At 40.1% G+C, this 20,123-nt stretch overlaps 1 protein-coding gene across 2 annotated transcripts in view; it reads left to right on the top strand.

Annotated features, from left to right (window-relative positions):
• The first annotated feature begins 827 nt into the window (after positions 1 to 827).
• NCKAP1L (NCK associated protein 1 like) overlaps positions 828 to 20,123 on the top strand; it is a 53,080-nt gene continuing 33,784 nt past the window's right edge. For both annotated transcript variants that reach the window (XM_066258508.1, XM_066258507.1), the window contains exons 1-12: positions 828 to 1,000; positions 2,045 to 2,155; positions 2,845 to 2,937; positions 10,603 to 10,659; positions 11,346 to 11,488; positions 12,784 to 12,874; positions 12,964 to 13,101; positions 13,887 to 13,935; positions 14,025 to 14,181; positions 18,686 to 18,742; positions 19,367 to 19,463; positions 19,892 to 20,001. In XM_066258508.1, the coding sequence (XP_066114605.1) occupies positions 899 to 1,000; positions 2,045 to 2,155; positions 2,845 to 2,937; positions 10,603 to 10,659; positions 11,346 to 11,488; positions 12,784 to 12,874; positions 12,964 to 13,101; positions 13,887 to 13,935; positions 14,025 to 14,181; positions 18,686 to 18,742; positions 19,367 to 19,463; positions 19,892 to 20,001 (1,205 nt within the window). In that variant the 5' untranslated portion in view covers positions 828 to 898. The remainder of the gene's footprint in view (positions 1,001 to 2,044; positions 2,156 to 2,844; positions 2,938 to 10,602; positions 10,660 to 11,345; positions 11,489 to 12,783; positions 12,875 to 12,963; positions 13,102 to 13,886; positions 13,936 to 14,024; positions 14,182 to 18,685; positions 18,743 to 19,366; positions 19,464 to 19,891; positions 20,002 to 20,123) is intronic.

The following is a 20,123-nucleotide window of genomic DNA, read 5'->3' as shown; positions in this document are numbered from 1 at the left end:
GGACTCTACCCTAGAGTTTGGTATTCAATAGGTCTGGGGCGGGGGCCTCAAAATTTCTATGTCTAATAAGTTTCCAGGTCATGCTTATGTGACCAAATTTTGAGAATCACTGTACTAGAGTATTGTGAGGTGTAGAAAAAAGTATTAGATACAATAATTTTTTTTATTTAGAAAATTAAATTTAATTGAGTGACATTGATCAATAAGAGTACATAGGTTCCAAGTAAACAATTCTATAACATTTGAACTGTTGATTGTTCAATTGATAAATACAATTCTTATCATTAAGGAGCTTATGATATAGTTGGGAGAGCTAATACATATACTTGAAATATAAGAAGAAATAGAATGTTATATATGTAATATTTAACATTGGATAGAATAATTAAGAAGAGCTGTGACTTAATTTGGGCCCTAAAGGATGGAGGGGCCTAGGGATCAGGAGAAAATAACACAGACATTCTTGGTGGGGATATAAAAGAAGAAAAGTATAAAGGTGTGTAGGAATGGAGTGGCCAGTATCTGTCTGTCTGGTGTAGAGCTTTATATAGCAAACCAGTGGAGGGGTAACGCCAAAAAAGGTTGATGCCAGACTGTGAAGAGCCTTGAAATCCTGTCTCTTCCCCCTGCCTCCACCCATTTCACAGTTTTAGCTGCATAGCTAGAAAGGGGAAGTCGCCCCTGCTGAATGTGCAAGAGGAAGCAACAGAGGATTCATTCTGAGGGCCTGTGAGCTGTACTGACTGCTTTTACCCATGAGCCAATTGTAGAGGCAACAGGAAGACCAGCACACCAACCAGGCTGGGTCCTTCCGCCCAGAGGGTGTCACCACCCAAGCTGAAAGTGTTTGGGGAGATCAGGGATTGCTGTTCGGTGTTCCACTCTCTCGGTGGCCATCATGTCGTTGACCTCCGCCTACCAGCAAAAATTAGCAGAAAAGCTCACTATCCTGAATGATCGAGGTCAAGGAGTTCTCATTCGTATGTATAACATCAAGAAGGTAAGCACGAGCAACTGGACTAGCACTAATTATTCTAGCAGCATTAGGGCAGGGAACCCTGAGAACAGCAGGTCCTGCGGCTGGTCTTTCTCCTCTTCCTGTGGCTTAACTGGCCTTTAGTCACTTGGATTATATAGGTGAAGCAGAAAGGGAGGCTTTTTTCAGGGCTTTCCCTTTCTAGGTATGATTCTTACCCTAATGAGAGTGTCTGCTTTCTGCTGGGTGTGTGGTAAGGGTGGGGTGGTAAATAATTATGTTCTGAGTCACTTGGAAAATGATGGGGGGTCCAGAATTCTGGGTTGTATTATCTATTGCTGATCCCCCACACTCTGACTATATCTAAAGTTGGGTCTCAGCGAAAACATCTGTGAAGTACTTCCCAAAAAGGAAAAAAAAATAGGTATGATATTTACATTAAAACACAAAGGGTAGGTGCTTTCTGAGGTACTTAGAGTCTGAAGTAGTTCATGCTGTGGTTGTGTATTTGTGCGTTAGGAAAGAAACTGGGGAATTGAGAGAAGCTGGTGGCAAGGGAAGTAAAGTAATAAAGACGGGGTGGGACTGGGGAATTTCTGGAAGAGAAAATAGTGGAATAGGGAGGGAACTTTTATGAATTTTGAAAATAAATCTTCAGGAACGTGGTTTCTTTGTCCCCATGTTTCCTTTAATAGCCCTTTGGGATGATTTACTTATATAATGGACATAATTCTGACTCTGAGTCTCCCACAAAGTCTAACTCCTGAGCAGCTGCTTTTCTCACTGCTTCCGGCTTCAGCTGAAGGGTGGGGAGAGCTTCCTCTTTGTGCTGGGACCAAGCAGACATTAAACTTTACACAGCAAGACAAGATGCCCAGGTTATTTAGCTCTTCTGATAGTTGATTTAATGTCCTTGAACTTGTTCCTGACCTACTCTTATGCTGTTATAATGAATTCCCAGATTCCCTTTCCCTAGGAAAGATTTTGTGAGAATGAGTGATGTAGGAAGAAATATGTTAATGAAGGGTAGGGGAAAGCGTTAAAATGTAGTATGGTTTATCTGTGCAGACTTGTTCAGACCCCAAATCCAAGCCACCTTTCTTACTGGAAAAGTCCATGGAGTCATCTCTCAAGTACATCAACAAAAAATTTCCCAACACAGATGTCCGAAACAGCACGGTGAGAATGTGACCCTTCTTTTCTCCTTTCTCTGAAATAAGTCTATGCTTGGCCCACAGAAGATGGTGTAGACTTCTTTTAGTTTCCCTAGGCTCAATCACAGGGCTTCAGATTATTGTAGTCTTGAGAATTCTGAGGAAGATGGAATTTTCCCAGGGTAAACTGGAGCAAAGCATTGCCCCTTTCTCTGTCACCAGATTAATGAGAACACTTTGTTACTGTACAGGAAGACAACTCCATCAACCCAGCAGGGTGCATCTATTTTACTGTTGTTCCTGTTTCCTACTCACTGTTTCCTTGCTAATTGTCTTAGAATTATGCATCTGGTGGGATATTCCTTACTCCTCCCTAATGCATTAACATTAGGTTTCTTATCATCTCACCTGTAACGTCTTCTCATTCTGCTTCCCCCCACACACTTTGATAAACCTCTAGGGACCTTGAAATTTCCTCTTATTTAGCATTCTGTATCTAGTCAGAATCACATGCAGCCGTCCTACCCTTAGACAAGGGATCTGCTATGTTCAAAGATCCCCAGAACTTTGGAGATTTCCCAACCTCCTCTGTCAGCGTATTTCAACTATCTTCAAAAACGTTTTATGTATAAACCCTGTTATTTTCGGGTTACCTTGATCACTTGTCTTCTCATTTATTTTTTTTTTTAACATTTTGTTTCGCGTTTCTCTCAGCAACATTTAGGACCAGTACATCGGGAAAAAGCCGAGATAATTAGGTTCCTCATCAACTATTACCAGTCATTTGTGGATGTCATGGAATTTCGGGTGAGCTCTATTTAGCTCAGGTCCCAGTGCGAATGTTGTCTTTCTGAGGTTATTCCTTTTCTATAAATGTTCATTTATGTTGTTAAATACTGTTTCTTTAAAAAACAAAATGTATGATATAAGAGGGTATCTAAGTTGCATTGTTAAATGAAAATGAGTTGCAGAATAGTGTATGATACAATTATATTTTTATTTTAAAAGATACAGAAGTTTAGCCTGATCAGTGGAGCACAGTGGATAGAGTGTCAGCCTGGGACACTGAGAACCCAGGTTCGAAGCCCTGAGGTTGCTGGCTTGAGTGCGAGCTCATCAGCTTGAGCATGGCATCACCGACTTGAATGTGTAATCACAGACATGACCCCATGTTTGCTGGCTTGAGCCCAAAGGTCACTGACGTGAAGCTCAGGGTCACTGACTTGAGCAAAGGGTCGCTGGCTCAGTTGGAGCTCTCTGGTCAAGGCACATATGAGAAAGCAATCAATGAACAACTGAGGTACTGCAACTATGAGTTGATGCTTCTCATCTCTCTTTTTTCTTTTCTGTCTGTTCTTGTTTCTCTTGCTAAAAAACAACATATGTTTTTATACTACAAATAGTGTTAGTGTATACATAAAAAGATTTAGAACATTATACACTAAACTAAAAAACAACTTATTTATTAAATTATACATTTTTGTATTATTTGAATTAAAAAATTTAAAGTATTATTTCTCAACATTTTATTACAAACATACCAAAAATTTCAAAAGTAGTATAATGGATATTGTTCTACTCTTTTCCTGGATTTTCAAATTGTTAGTATTTTGCCATGTTTGCTTATATTTATTTGTTTTTCTGAATCTTTCAAGTTAGTTGCAGACATCCTGACATTTCTTTCTCTAAAATACTTAAGCATACAGCTACTAAGAACAAGAATATTTTCTTACATAACCCCAATGCAGTCATCATATTCAGAAAATGTAAAATTTCTACAATATTATTAGTTAATATATAGCCCATGTTTACATCCCTCTAGTGCAGGGGTCCCCAAACTTTTTACACAGGGGCCAGTTCACTGTCCCTCAGACCGTTGGAGGGCCAGACTATAAAAAAAACTATGACCAAATCCCTATGCACACTGCACATATCTTATTTTAAAGTAAAAAAAAAAAAACCAAAACGGGAACAAATACAATATTTAAAATAAAGAACAAGTAAATTTAAATCAACAAACTGGTCAGTATTTCAATGAGAACTATGCTCCTCTCACTGACCACCAATGAAAGAGGTGCCCCTTCCAGAAGTGCGGCGGGGGCCAGATAAATGGCCTCAGGGGGCCGCATGTGGCCCGTGGGGCTGTAGTTTGGGAACCCCTGCTCCAGTGGTTTCAAGGATCATACATTGCATTTAGTTGTCATGTCTCTTTAGTCCTTAATCTAGAATAGTTCCAGCCTTTTTCTTTTGTCTTTCATGACACCTTTTTGAAGAATCCAAACTAGTTATTTTTACGAATATCCCTCAATTTGGATTTACTGATTGTTAACAGTATTTGGTAGCAGTACTACATGAATGATATTTTATTTGAACTTTAAACAATGAGTATGTATTATTTTTGTAAGTGTAAAAAACCAAAAACAATTATTTAGTACAATGTTTTAAAAGGCAAATTGATAATGTTTCAAAGGTCTTGCAATCCTACTTATAAAAATTTGTTCTAAGAAAACAATAAAATAGAAGTACAAAGATGTATGTACAAGAATGTACTCTGTTGCTTTGACTTTGGAGTAACCATTTAATAATTGAATATATCCAATAAGTAGAAGTTTGGTTAAAAGGTCAAAGGATAAGTCTATGAATGAATGTCATGCACTGTTAAAGATAATAATATATATTTATATTAATTGGTATGAAGCCTGATCAGGTGGTGGCACAGTGGATAGAGCAAAAGCCTGGGACTAAGAGGACCCAGGCTCCAAACCCTGAGGTCACCAGCTTGAGTGTGGGCTCATCAGCTTGAGTGCGGGGTTGTGGGCTTGAGCATGGGATCATAGACTTGACCCCATGGTCACTGGCTTGAAACCAAGGTTGCTGGCTTGAGCAAGGGGTCACTGGCTCAGCTGCAGCCCCCAGTCAAGGCATATATGAGAAAGCAATCAATGAACAACTAGGGTGCTACAATCAATAATTGCTGCTTCTCATTTCTCTCCCTTCCCATCTGTCCCTTTCTGTGCCCTCCCCTGTCTCTCACTAAAAAAAAAAAAAAAAAAAAAAAAAAAAAAAAAAAAAAAGATTGGTATGGAAAATGTTCTTCACATAGTTTTTAGTGAAAAAGCAAATTACAATATAAGCTTAAGATGAAGATGTCCCTAAAATAACATAGATAAACATGCATATACAGAAGATTAGAATTTCTAACTGGTGAGATTATGTGTGGTTTTTTTTTTTCGTGGCAGAGACAGAGAGTCAGAGAGAGGGACAACAGACAGGAAGGGAGAGAGATGAGAAGCATCAGTTCTTCCTTGCAGTTCCTTAGTTGTTCATTGATTGATTTCTCATATGTGCCTTGACTGGGGGGCTACAGCAGACCAAGTGACCCCTTGCTTGAGCCAGAGACCTTGGGCTCAAGCTGGTGAGCCTTGCTCAAACCTGATCAGCCCGTGCTCAAGCTGGCGACCTTGGGGTCTTGAACCTCAGTCCTCTGAGTCCCAGTCTGACTCTCTATCCACTGTGCCACTGCCTGGTCAGGCAGATTATTAGTTTTGTTTTTAAAAACAAACTAAAGGCCCTGGCCGGTTGGCTCAGTGGTAGAGTGTTGGCCTGGTGTGCATGAGTCCCGGGTTCTATTCCTGGTCAGGGCACACAAGAGAAGCGCCCATCTGCTTCTCCACCCCTCCCCCCTCTCCTTTCTCGCTGTCTCTTTCTTCCCCTCCCGCAGCCAAGGCTCCATTGGAGCAAAGTTGGCCCGGGCACTGGGGATGGCTCTGTGGCCTCTGCCTCAGGCGCTAGAATGGCTCTGGTTGCAACAGAGCAATGCCCCAGATGGGCAGAGCATCACCCCCTGGTGGGCATGCCGGGTGGATCCCAGTTGGGCGCATGGGGGAGTCTGTCTGACTACCTCCCCGTTTCCAGCTTCAGAAAAATACAAAAAGAAAAAAAAAACTAAAATAAAAAAGAACAAATTAAAATTATGCTTGTCTGTATTTTCTGACATAAACATGTATTTTTAATGCATTAAAAAATTAACACAGATTTTAGCCATTTGAGCAATCTAAGTTTATGATGATATTATAGTATCTCTTTAGGTAATAATATCATAGCAGGAGACCTGTCATTGGTGCCCTGTGTTCACCCTAGGGAGCTAATTCAGGCTGTTGATCAGGTCACACAATAAAAAGGGAAGTGGAGGCATGGAAAACTGTTGGGTTGAAGGAGAGTCAGGTCAGAGGGTATTAATCCAGGAATTGAGAGTAGTAATTAGGAAGAAGTGAACATTGGTAGAGGTAGTGGAAAGAATGCTGGAAGCATATAAAAAAAAAAAGACTCTTACTAGGAAAGTTACAATCTTAAGGAGATACCAGACATTTTCTGGTTACTGCAGTGGTAAAGTTCTGAGCCCAAGGCATTTAGTATGGCTGATTTAGGGCAGGAAGGGAAATAGAGACTCTGAGGTGTACTGTGCATTGGAAAGCAGGTAGGCTTTGAACCAGACAGGCCTGGTTTCAGATCTCAGCCTTACCACTTACAAGATATATGACTTTCAGGCGAGGAACTCTTTGAATCCCAGTTTCTTTATCTATAAAATGTAGAAATAAGATTTACTACATGGGGTATTTGTGAGGATTAAATGAGATCATATAATGGAAAACATCTAGCTCAATGTTTAGCATACAATAAAGTAATAGGGTCAACAAATGTTAATTCCATTCCCTTCTGATTCTTGTCTTTAAGAAGACCTATGTAAGTGACATTGGTTGTGTGAGTGGTTGAAAGTGAACCTTAGCTGTATTCCATGGGAAATGGGTTGCAGGAAGGAGAAGGACCTCCCTCCCTAGAAAGGAGGCAGCAAATGAGCATAGACCTGGACAGAGGATTTGGAAGTCATGTAGCATAGAGGGAAGATCATGGGCTTTGAATTCTAGTTCTGATACTATCTCTTACTAGCTTTGTAAACTTGGGCAAATTTATTAACTGCTCTTAGCCTCAGCTTCCCCATATGTTGATCTAGATACAGGCTTTTTGGGATGTTAAATTGGAAACATTTTTTTCTATACATTTTAAATAAGTTTGATAAATGTATATGCCTGTGTAACAACCATTATGATCAAAGTACAGAAAATTTCCATTACTCTATGTTCTCTGTGCCTTTTTTCCCCTCAGTCAATCCCTACCTCCCCAACTCCTGGCCCCAGGCAACCATTGATCTGCTTTCCAGATTAGATTTTTCTTTTCTAGAGGTTCATATAATTAAATCTTTTTCTTTTTTTTTGACGGGGGGGGGGGGGAGACAAATAGGGACAGACAGACAGAAAGGGAGAGAGATGAGAAGCATCAATTCTTAGTTGCGATACCTTAGTTGTTCATTGATTGCTTTCTCATATGTGCCTTGACCTGGGGGCTACAGCAGAGCAAGTGACCCCTTGCTCAAACCAGCGACCTTGAGCTCAAACCAGCAACCTTGGGCTTCAAACCAGAGACCATGGGGGCATGTCTATGATCCCACACTCAAGCCAGCGACCCTACACAATCTAGTGACCTTGGGATTTCAAACCTGGGTCCTCCGTGTCCCAGTCCAACGCTCTATCCACGGCACTACCACCTGGTCAGGCATAGAATATATACAGCATGTATTCTTTTGTGTCTAGCTTTTTTCACTCAGCATAAAGTTTTTGAAATTTACCTACATTGTTTTATGTATTTGCAATTCATTTCCTTTAAAAAAATTGTTTTTTTCAGCCCTTGATGGATGGTTTGGTTGGTTAGAGAGTTGTCCCAAAATTCAGAGGTTGCTGGTTCAATCCCCAGTCAGTGCACATACAGGAACAGATCTATGTTCTTGTCTCTGTCTCTATTTCTCTCTCCTTTCCTCTTTCTAAAATCAATAAATAGAAAAGTATTTTAAAAATTGCTTTTTTTGAGAGAGAGAGAGAGAAGAGAAAGAGGGAAGTATGTGTGTCGCGGGAGAGAATCATCTATTTGTTGTTCCACTTATTCATGAATTGGTTGATTCTTGTATGTGCCCTGAGCAGCAGTGATCAAACCCACAACTTGACTTATCTGGATGACAGTCCATCCAACTGAGCTACTTGGCCAGGGTTCATTACCTGTTTTTGATGAGTACTATTCCATTGTATGCATACAATTTGTTCATTTACTTATTGAAAGACATTTGAATTATAATGGTCCAGTTTTTGCCATTATAAATAAGTTGCTATAAACATTTGAGTACAAATCATTGTGAGGACATATTTTTATTACTCTTTAGGTAAATAATCTAGATGTTATGTTTAATTTTATAAGAAAATACAAAATTTTTTCCCAAAGCGATTGTTTCATTTTCTCCTCCCATCAGCAAAATATATCAGTGTTCCAGTTATTCCACATTCTTGTCTACACTAGCTATTATCAGACTTAAATTTTAGCCATTCTAGTGGGTATGTAGTGGTATCTTTGTGGTTTTATTTATATTTATTGATTGATTGATTTTAGAGATAGAGGAAGGGTGAGAGAGAGAGTAAAAGAGATCATTTTGTTGTTCCACTTATTTATGCATTCATTGGTTCCTTTTTTTTATGTTCCTTGGCTTTTATGTTCCTTAAATCCGCAACCTCAGTGTATTATGACAATGCTTTAACCAGTTGAGCTTCCTGGCCAGGGCTCTTATTGTGGGTTTTTGTTTTTTTTTGTTGTTGTTTTTTTGTATTTTTCTGAAGCTGGAAACGGGGAGAGACAGTCAGACAGACTCCCGCATGCGCCCGACCGGGATCCACCTGGCACGCCCACCAGGGGCGACGCTCTGTCCACCAGGGGGTGATGCTCTGCCCCTCCGGGGCGTCGCTCTGCCACAACCAGAGCCACTCTAGCACCTGGGGCAGAGGCCAAGGAGCCATCCTCAGCGCCCGGGCCATCCTTGCTCCAATGGAGCCTTGGCTGCGGGAGGGGAAGAGAGAGACAGAGAGGAAGGGGGGGGGGTAGAGAAGCAAACGGGCACCTCTCCTATGTGCCCTGGCCGGGAATCGAACCCGGGTCCCCCACACGCCAGGCCGACACTCTACCGCTGAGCCAACTGGCCAGGGCCTATTGTGGTTTTAATTGGTGTTTCTCTGGTAACTAATATTGTTGAGTATATTTTCATGTGCTTATTGGGCATTTGTATATTTTCATTTTAAAGAGCCTGTTCAAACCTTTTCACAATGTATTTTAAAAATAAACAAATATATGTATGCCTTTTGATCTAGCAGTTCCACTTCTATAAAACCGAGAGAACCAAAATGCAGTGGATAGGCCAGGAATAAGGAACAAAGCAAATGCCTTCGGTGGGAAAGAGGCTGAATGAATTGGCTATACCGTGAGTTATTATATAGCCATTAGAAAGGAATACACTAGTGCTCTACCCAATAACTTTGAGGACTTTCATCAGATAAGGTTGATGAAAAAAACAAAATGACAAGAAGGGTGTAATACTATCTGAATTTATTTTATTTTTAAATTTTTTTCATAAGTGAGAAAGGGGGAGGCAGAGAGACTCCTGCATGTGCCCGACCAAAATCACCCGGCTAACCCCCTACCTGGGGATGCTCTGCCCATCTGGGGCCATTTCTCCACTACTTGGCAACTAAGCTATTTTAGCTCCTGAAGCGAGGCCATGTAACCATCCTCAGTGCCTGTGGCCAACTTGGTCTCACTAAGCCATGGTTGCAGGAGGGGATGAGAGAAAGAGAGAGACAGAGAGAAAAAAGAGGGGGTGGGGTGGAGAAGCAGATGGTCGCTTTTTCTGTGTGCCCTGGCCGGGAATCCAAGCCAGGACATCTACATGCCGGACCAATGCTCTACTACTGAGTCAAAAGGCCAGGGCCAACTATTTTAATTTTGTAACATGAATGTTGACCAAAAATACCTATCTCTAGCTCTCTTTTTCTCACTCTCTCTAAATAGGATTATATAAATAGGGAGAAAATTAAGAAAGAACACACCAGGTTGTTAAACTAGTTAGTAAGTACTTAGCACATAGTAGATAGTCAGTAAATAGAAACACAAGAAACTGGTTATAGTCTCATTTGTTAATGATTAACTTTTTTGAAAATGACTAACTTTGGAAATAATCAATAAAAATGGGTCTGATTTTTGGCACTTTAGAAACAGCTTATCAAATGATCTGCATTTTGCAACCTTTTTTTTGTTTTGTTTTGTTTTGTTTTGTGGAGAAAGAGGGCACTGGGATAATAAGATCAGGATGAGTGTATGTAATGTAGTAGTGACTTGTGCTTGTGGAAATCTGAATGTATGGCAGGGTAAGCCTGATAGGGGCCTGTGGACACCTTACTGCATTACTATTCAGCAATGCCTTTCTTATGTTACTCAGTGGCTTCCTGCGACCTGTAAGGGAGAGAACCTTTCCTTCAAATGCTGGTAGTACAAGTCATCTTCTCTTTATTCTTTTTTCATTCTCATCTCCAATTCTACCCCTAGGATCATGTATATGAACTTCTCAACACCATTGATGCCTGCCAGTGCCATTTTGATATTGTAAGATTCTTTGCAATTTTCTTCTGTCCACAGATAATGTCTTAGTTGGGACTATGTGTGGTGGGATGGGACTAGAAGACTAGCTATTCCTCCAGGAATATATATGTAATATATAATGTATTGTAATATATATACAGGGGTGGGCAAAAGTATGTTTATAGTTGTGAGTACATGAAACACAGAGTTTATTCTTTGAATCATTTTTTATTAATTATTGTATTATTTATTTATAGAATAACTGTAAGCCTACTTTTGCCCACACCTGTATATAATATACTATATAATGAGTGAATGGCTATTCATTCCAAGACTATAATTCTTTCATAAAATGTGCTGAAGTTAATGTGTGTTTATATGTGAAGCAGATCAGCAATGTGACTTATTTAAAACAAACATTACACAAAAGTTCTTATTCTACTCTCTCCAATCTCTAAATGCTACCTTGTTTCCTGGACTTCTTGTAACTTGATCTCACTGTTGGCCCCCAACTTTTGTTTTAGTTTTCAATCTTGTGAGGTCCTCCTTCTATTTTTTTATTATTATTTTATTATTATTATTATTATTATTGTGAGGTCCTCCTTCTAAATAGGCTCTTTCAGCATCTATCTGGCACTGTCTGGAATGGTTATGGTAGTAGGGATGAATTGACCTTGCTCTTCTTGGGCTCCTCTGTATTTTTCTTGTAGAGTCTCAACTTTGACTTCACTCGAAGTTTCCTGGATTTGATCGTGACTTATACCTCAGTTATTTTACTTCTGTCACGGATTGAGGATCGACGGGTACTAATTGGCATGTACAACTGTGCCCACGAGATGCTGCATGGGCATATGTGAGTTAAGGGAATATGGGAGATGAAGAATCTCATATGTGGTGCTGTGAGGTAGGGAGTAGACACAAAGGAAATAGATGCCATGCTTTCTCATGTGAGAATTGAGATGATGATTCAGGCAACATAAAGCAACTTAGTACTTGTAAGTGTACACACCAACAAGTGCATTTTACATATAGTTAACTCTTGAATATCTTTTAGTAGGTTATTCAGTTTGCATTGTCTCTGATTTGTTTTTAATCCTGGACTGGTTCCCCCTCCGCTTTGCAGATTATTGCAAAAAACAAAGAAAAAGTTTTTTATGTTAGTAGGAATACTATTAGCAAGGTAAAGCCATTAGAGGTAAGTAATGTATAATTACATTTCCACCCTCCTTTTCCAAACAAGAAGAGAGGAGATAGAGAGACAGACTCCTGCATGCACCGTAACCAGGATCCACCCAGCATCCTCCCTCTGAGGCTAATGCTCTGCCCATTTGGGGCCTTGCTCACAACCAAGCTATTTTTCATGCCTGAGGAGGAGGCCACAGAGCCATCCTCAGTGCCTGGGGTCAACTTGCTCCATTTGAACTATGGCTGCAGGAAGGGAAGAAAGAGAAAGAGAGAAGGAGGAGGGGGAGGGGTGGAGAAGCAGATGGTCACTTCTCCTATGTGCTCTGACTGGGAATTAAACCCAGGACATCCACACTCTGGGTTGATGCTCTACCACTGAGCCAACTGGCCAGAGCTTATATTAATACAGTACATTTGAAGCCAAATATAAATGGATTTTGGATTATCTGCAATTCTGTGCTCCTCAGTGCAAAAAAAGTACTTAAGGGCTGAGAAAATGAAGACCAGAGGGATCAGAATAGGCTGTGGCACATTGTTCTATGCATGGTATATATTTTCATGACTGCAAGAATACTGATGTACATGCCTTACCCATTAGCTTTGGACGTGTATATATCCTTTTGGGTTGTATGAGGAATTGAATACAGGCACATTACTTGATTTATAATTAATCCACATAAAAAAGAGTACCTATCATGTGTCTAACCCTATTTTGGGTGCTTATATGGAGGATATTTTTATAGACCTGCTCAGAATTATGTGGTTCTACCGAATCATAGCTTAATATACCTGGGCCTGGAATGAATTATAGATACATGAATTCACAATTTAGTATGTATTTATTTGGAGGTGGTGGAGAAGATGCCAGCCGGCCTATGCACATGTTTTAATCCTGTATCAAAAACAAGAGTTGATCATGGTTAAGGGATGCCTATAACTCCTCTTCCCTCTGCTTTCTTCTAGTGACCCCAGTTTTCCCCGTCTGAGTCAGATGGTCTTGGAGTATGACCACCCTCTGAAGAAGCTGACAGAGGAATTTGGGCCTCACACAAAGGCAGGTTCCCTGAGAGAGTAAGGAATTCCCCAGGCAGAAGCATACTCTCCGCTCATTGACATTAGGGATTCATTTGTTTTTCCCCACAGGCTGTGAGCGGAGCCCTCCTCTCTTTGCACTTCCTCTTCTCCAGAAGGAACCAGGGGGCTGAGCAGTGGCGCAAGGCCCAGCTTCTGAGCCTCATCAGCAGCCCCCCTGCCATGATTAACCCTGCTAGTTCAGACACAGTGAGTTCTCCTTTCCACTTATCAGTGGAGGTGTTCTTTCTGCCAAGGCCATCTCTGTAGAGGGTGCTCCTTTCAGGAAATATCAGCCCTAAGAATGCTTTAGGACTCTTCCTGGACATGCTTCTAAGTTGATCATGTCTTCAGCTAAAAAATCGTGGTTGGGTTGGATATTTTGTTTGGACTAGGGTTAGTGTGTACCTGCCCATAGAAGGAGTTTAGTAAATATTCACAAAATGAGTGGGTCAAACTGAGTCAGTAGGCACCTATTAGCCCAGAAGGAACTTGAGCGTAGGCATCAATTAACTAACAAACATTTTTATTCTACTATGGTGAGCCCAATGCCCTTGCTTCAAAGAACTTATTGTCTAGTAGGAAAGGTATGCCATGAAGTCATAAAAATACAACTGATTGCATAAAGAAATGAGAAGTGCCAAATGAGTGAGTTATACTTTAAGTGGTAAAAGAATCCAAAGGAGGGAGAAATCATGAGAAGATTTTGAGTCTTGCTCTCCTATTATTGAAACCATTGATACGGTTAGAGAAGTTATGTTAAACCTTTTGTTTGTCCTGACTTCCATCCCAACCTCTTTTCCCCTTTACTTCACTTCTAGTGCCTTACGTCCATTATTGGCAAGTTTCCTAGCTATTGGTTTATCGGAGTGCTGTAATCCACTCTGCTAAAAATAAAAGCTGGTTTTGGTACTCGCATTCTAGCTTGACTACATTAGTCTTTAGGGGGAGACCGAGTTAAACAACTGCTTGACCACCTCAGTCTCTCTTCATAGATGGCCTGTGAATACCTGTCCATGGAAGTGATGGAGCGCTGGATTATCAGTAAGTTTTGTGGGATTAGATGGGAAGAGATATATGTTACATGAATAGCAAGTTCTAAAATCTCCTCTGTACTGTTTTACCACCTGCAGTTGGCTTTCTTCTTTGTCATGGGTGCCTCAACTCCAATGTCCAGTGCCAGAAGCTGTGGAAGCTGTGTCTGCAAGGCTCCCTGTACATCACGCTCATACGGGATGATGTGCTGCAGGTGCACAAGGTCACTGAGGACCTGTTTAGCAGTTTTAAAGGGTGAGACAGCAGAACCAAACTCATCTCCTTTTGGGATTTTTAGCCCCTTCTCACGTGCTTTTTCAGTCTCCATGAGTGTTCTGAGTATGGGTGGTAAGGATTAATTCTATACTGCTCACAAGAATTAGGGGATATTTCAGACTGAATATGAAGCGATAAAATATCCCCTAATTTTTGTGAGCAGTATAGTTATTGAAGAAATACTTATTGAATACCTACTATTTACTAGGTACTTCACTGGATTTTAGGGATTCATTAATTAATAAGATAGCATAGAGTTTAAGAACATGGGCTCGGGAAACAGACTACCTGGGTTTAAATTTTAGCTCAATGATTTACTAGCTGTGTGATCTTGGGCAAGTTACTTAACTTCTCCATGCCGTACCTCTAGGTCCTCATCTATAAAATGGAGATAATAACAGTACTGCCCTGTGACCTACCTCATAAGGTTGTTATGAGGAGTGAAAGAATTATTATTTATAAAGAAATTTATAGAAAATTTCCCAGTACATTGTAAGTGCTATATATGTGCTTATTAAATAAAAAAGACAAAATTTCTATTCTGAAGGAGATTACAAATTGGTGAAAAATAGACAAACTGTTGTGATATAGTATGGGATTATGATGTATAAACAAAGTGTTAGGGAAACATTTAGAAGGACACTTAAACTGGCTCTGGAGGATCCAGAAAAACCTGGAGACAGACAGACCTGAAGAGTTAAACAGGTAAAGTGTGTGTATGTGTGTGTGTGTGTGTTTGTGTGCGTGTGTGTAGTCAGGGAATTTGCTTGAGGCAGAGAAAGACATCCTAGGCAGAGAAAGAGGTAATTTCTGGCCTTGTATGTCCTGTTATAGAGTTTGAACCTGTCCTAAAAAGGATAGAGAGTCAGTGACTGATTTCAAACAGGGGAGTGACATAGTCATATTTGCATTTTAGAAAAAAATCACTCTGGCTACAAAGGAGAAAAGTAGAGGGCAAAAGTAGAGGTAGAGATTAAGTAAATTAGGATTTGAGGATGAAGTCAAGCTTTCTGGTATAGATACTTGGTATTCCTTAAGATATATAACATGTAAATATAAGCAAGTTTGTTGGGGAAAGATTATAAATTTAGTTTTGAGCAGATTGAACTTGAAGTGTCTATAGGACACTGAATACAGATGCATTTAGACCCTTTTTTTTCTTTTGTGGTTCTGGAATTTACAAGTGAGATCTGGATTTATATAAAGATTGGTAAAATGGTAATCAAAGCTATCCTTGTACTCAAGGAGAATATGTAGAATGAGAAGAGACTTGAACAGAACCTCTGGGAATATTGATATTTAAGGGCCAAGAGAGGCAGAGAAATCAGTGAGAGATGTTGAGAAGAGGGAAAGCAAATGTCAAGGGAAGACATTACAAGCTGGAAGGACTGGTTATCTCTGTTAGCTGATGTTGAGAGGTCAACTAAAGTGAGGACTGAAAAGTGTTTATTGTATTTGACCACATATAAAGATGGTCTTACTGCCCTTCTGTGGACAACTGAAGTTGAATGGTGAGGTTGAAAACTGGGTGGCAGTAGGTTTAGGAGCAAATGAGATATAAGGGATTTAATAAATAACTCTTTTGAAAAGTTTGACCATGATGGAAAGACTAGAGAGAAAGCTATAATTAGAAGGAAGTGTAGGATTAGGGAAGGGGTCAAATGCCTTTATTTTATATATATATAAATTATATATATATAAATATATATATTTATAAATTATATATATAAATATATATATTAGCAAGAGAGAGACACACACAGAGAGACAGACAGGAAGGGAGAGAGGTGAAAAGCATCAACTTGTAGTTGTGGCATCTTAGTTGTTCCTTGATTGCTTTCTCCTATGTGCCTTGACTGGGGGGCTGCAGCTGAGCCAGTGACCCCTTGCTCAAACCAGCAACCTTGGGCTTCAAGCCTTTGGGCTCAAGCCGGCGACCATGGGGTCATGTATATGATCCCACACTCAAATCAGATGAGCCCACACTCAAGATGATGACCTCAGGGTTTCAAACTTGGGTCCTCAGCATCCCAGGCCAACACTCTATCTGTCTGGTCAGGCTTTTTATTATATACTGATCACAAAAATTAGGGGATATTTCAAAATGAATACAAAGCTATAAAATATCCCCTAATTATTGTGAGCAGTGTGTATATATATATATATATTTATTTAATTTTATTAGTTTTTTGTTGCGCATTGCGACACCTTAGTTGTTCATTAATTGCTCTCTCATAAGTGCCTTGACCATGGGCCTTCAGCAGACTGAGTAACCCCCTGCTCGAGCCAGCAACCCCAGGTCCAAGCTGGTGAGCTTTTGCTCAAACTAGATGAACCCGCGCTCAAGCTGGTGACCTCGGGGTCTTGAATCTGGGTCCTCGGCATCCCAGTTCGACGCTCCATCCACTGCGCCACCGCCTGGTCAGGCCATGAGCAGTATATTTTATAGTTGCAAAACTAACATCCAGAAATGTAAAGAATATAAGGTAGAAGTTGACTATAATCTCACCTCCCAGAATAGTTTGGTGTATGTCTTCCGGATTCTTGTCTTTATATATAAACATGTGAAGGTGTGCTTGTATTTTCAAGCTTATATAAACAATTTTTAAAAAACAGTGAATCCACACTCTTATGTTCTACAGTTTGCTTTTATCCTGCACTTAGTGTAGTTTGGATATCTTTGCATATCAGTCTTTAGAAACTTACCTTATTCTTCTTAACAGTCGAATAGCATTCCATTATGTGGTTGTAACGTAATTTATTTACCCAATCCCCTATTGATGAACATTTGAAATATTTCCACTCTTAAAAATAATTACAAACAATGCTCTAATGAACATCCTTAGACATATATCTTTGTGAACATTTCTATAGGCTAAATTCTAGGAAGTGAAATAGCTGAGGTAAAGACATTTTAAATTTTAATAGCTGATTGACCTTTATACAGATATATTATCTACAGTCTATCTGAATACTTATTCTTTATACTCTCAACAACTGGATGTTATAGAAGAACTCATTGCCAGAATTAAGGAAGAGTAAATCTAAAATTAAAAACTTGAAGTTATAGGAAGTAGATTTGGATCTATATCTATAGACCTAGATCTAGCTGTATCTATATACCTAGATAGATCTAAATATGGAAAAACTTTCTAATGATTACCGGTTCTGAGAAACAGAAGAGATGTTTGAAGTGTTCAGTTCTCCATCACTAAGAATAACAACTAACATAAGATTTATAGAGTAGAGAGTCTTTGACATGAATGATATAATTTGATCTTCATGATACTTATAATCAGGTATAAGTATTAATGTCTTTTTAAATCAATAATAAAATGAAAACTCAGTCTACATGTCACTCAGTTAAGAGATAAGAATTAGGAAATAATTCCAGATTTTTCAACTCTTAATTCTGTCTCTTTCCATTGTACCATGTAGATGTTAAAATAATTATTTGCCAGGAGAGTTGAATCCTGATTTAATTAAAATATGTTCCAACTCTAAATTTCTTTGATTGTGTGCTAAGTTCAATAAGGGAGTGGCTTGAAGAAGGGAAACGAAAGGTTATGAAGTTTGACTAATGTGGCAACAGTGATGCAGGACAAGAGAAGGCAGATGTAAGAAAGAGAGAGAGAAAGAGCCTAGGGTAATGTGGGGTTTGAAGCATGGGTTGCTTGTAGGAAATAAAAAAAGATATTGTGAGAAAAATCGAATATTACAGACCAAGAACAATGAAAAGGCCATTTAATTTGGTGACTTCAAAGTTCACATTAACCTTAGAGAGAGCAATTTGTTTGTCAAAGGCCTGTGGAAGTCAAGGGTCAGTGAAAGGTGAAGAAGTAAAAAAAACATAGATGTCTCTTTGGAGGAGTTTGGTGGTGTGGGAGAATGGCCAAAATTTAGTAGATTGTCATGGTCAAGTGAGGGTCTTTCTAGACTAAGGGGGAGGCTTTGTTGGGAGAAAAAAATAAGCCAGTGGGGAGGGAGATATTTAAATGACAAGGGGATAACTTATAAAATTTAATTCTAAGAGGTGGGGGTGGGTGGGAATGGGACTCCAGGTAGAGCCAGAGTAATTATTTTACTTGAGAATAGAGTGTGTGTCACACTTACGCATTGCTGTTTTTTTATCTCGCTCAAACCTGGAACAGTATTTTGGCTTGAAGGTGTCAAGGCACCGGCAGAGGACAAGAAGTCCACTTCCAGCTTTGCCATTAAGACCCTACTTGACCTTAGGCGGGTCATTTTTGCCCCTAGGTATTATTTTCTTCATCTGCAAAATAATGAAGAGAACTGAATAGTCGCTAAACTCTATGAGTATCTTATTAACAGGCCAGGGTAAAAGTAGGGTTTGGAAAGATCCTGATAATCAGGGCTGCCCGCCCCGACAGATTGCATTTGGAAACTCTGAGGACTGGACAGGTGGGACAAGGCCTCTAACCAATGGTATGGCTAACCCTGCTGTGCTTGTGTCAATCCTCAGGTATGGCAAGCGAGTGGCAGACATAAAGGAGAGCAAGGAACATGTAATTACGAACAGGTAAAGGTCGGGAATGGGTTCTCCAAGAAGGGGTGGTATAGGAATCTCTCCTAATCTTTGTTTTCATGGAAGCCACTCCCAGTTTCTAGATAGCCTTATTGCCTCAACCCAAGAACCTGCTGCTGCTTTCCAGAATCTTGTGTTTTCTTACAAAGTCTAAATGTAGCATTGAACTTTCCTCTGCCTGACACCTTCTTTTTTTTTTTTTTTTTGTATTTTTCTGGAGGCAGACAGACAGACTCTTGTATGCTTGCAACCGGGACCCACCTGACATGCCCACCAGGGGGTGATGCTCGACCCCTCTGGGGTGTTGCTCTGCTGCAACCAGAGCCATTCTAGTGCCCGGGCCAACTTTGCTCCAGTGGAGCCTTGGCTGTGTGAGGGGAAGAGAGAGATAGAACTAAAGGAGAGGAGGAAGGGTAGAGAAGCAGATGGGTGCTTCTCCTGTGTGCCCTGGCCAGGAATTGAACCTGGGACTTCCACAAGCCTGGCCGAGGCTCTACCACTGAGCCAACTGTCCAGAACCTGATGCCACTTCTTAAATGCAGCTCTCTTCTGTGCTGCCATTAGAGGATTGCTAAGGGTGGGAAAGGCCATGTTCTCGTTTCTACTTTTTTTTGTCAGTGGTCAGTTTCACTGTCGACGGCGCCAATTTCTGCGGATGGCAGTGAAGGAGCTGGAGACTGTGTTAACTGATGAACCAGGACTACTGGGTCCCAAGGTAAGAGAAAGAAATGTTGGGAGAGGGGGATGATGACAAAAAATTCTGTGTGGGGAGTGATTTGGCATTCATGAGTTTTTGTATTTCTGAATCTTCTGCTATCTATTTGTATGTATGTGCTAATTCCCTTGAATCTTCCTGGAGTTCTCCAAACATCTTATATCTCTTTTTTGGACACTATTATAAGTTGTATACCACGTATTTTAGCTATTTGTGGAGGAAAGGAGATTGACTATAAGCGAATGTTAACACATGTACAGATCTGATTCTGTGTCACATAGTTTTTTGTGTGTCTCTGTATTTATTGAATACTATAGTTGGAGTGGTTACACAATTGTATCTATATACATATTTTCATGATAATTTCCCTGTGCTGTGAAATTCATTTTTAAATTTGAACATTTTCATAGTTCCTGTCCTCTCCTTAGGCTCTTTATGCTTTCATGGCCCTGTCCTTCATTCGTGATGAGGTCACCTGGCTGGTTCGCCACACAGAAAATGTCACCAAGACAAAGACACCTGAGGACTACGCTGACTCGTTAGTACTTGACATGGTTAAAATCTTGACCTTAGATGAACTGGGAAAAGGACCAAGTGGGCATCAAATGATCTTAGGAGATCTCAGTTTCTTCCCTGTTATCACTGTCTTTGTCTCAGTTC

The sequence above is a fragment of the Saccopteryx bilineata genome, chromosome 2, assembly GCF_036850765.1.
Source record: "Saccopteryx bilineata isolate mSacBil1 chromosome 2, mSacBil1_pri_phased_curated, whole genome shotgun sequence".
In the NCBI taxonomy this organism is placed as follows: domain Eukaryota; kingdom Metazoa; phylum Chordata; class Mammalia; order Chiroptera; family Emballonuridae; genus Saccopteryx; species Saccopteryx bilineata.
This window is presented reverse-complemented; position numbering and strand designations above follow the sequence as displayed.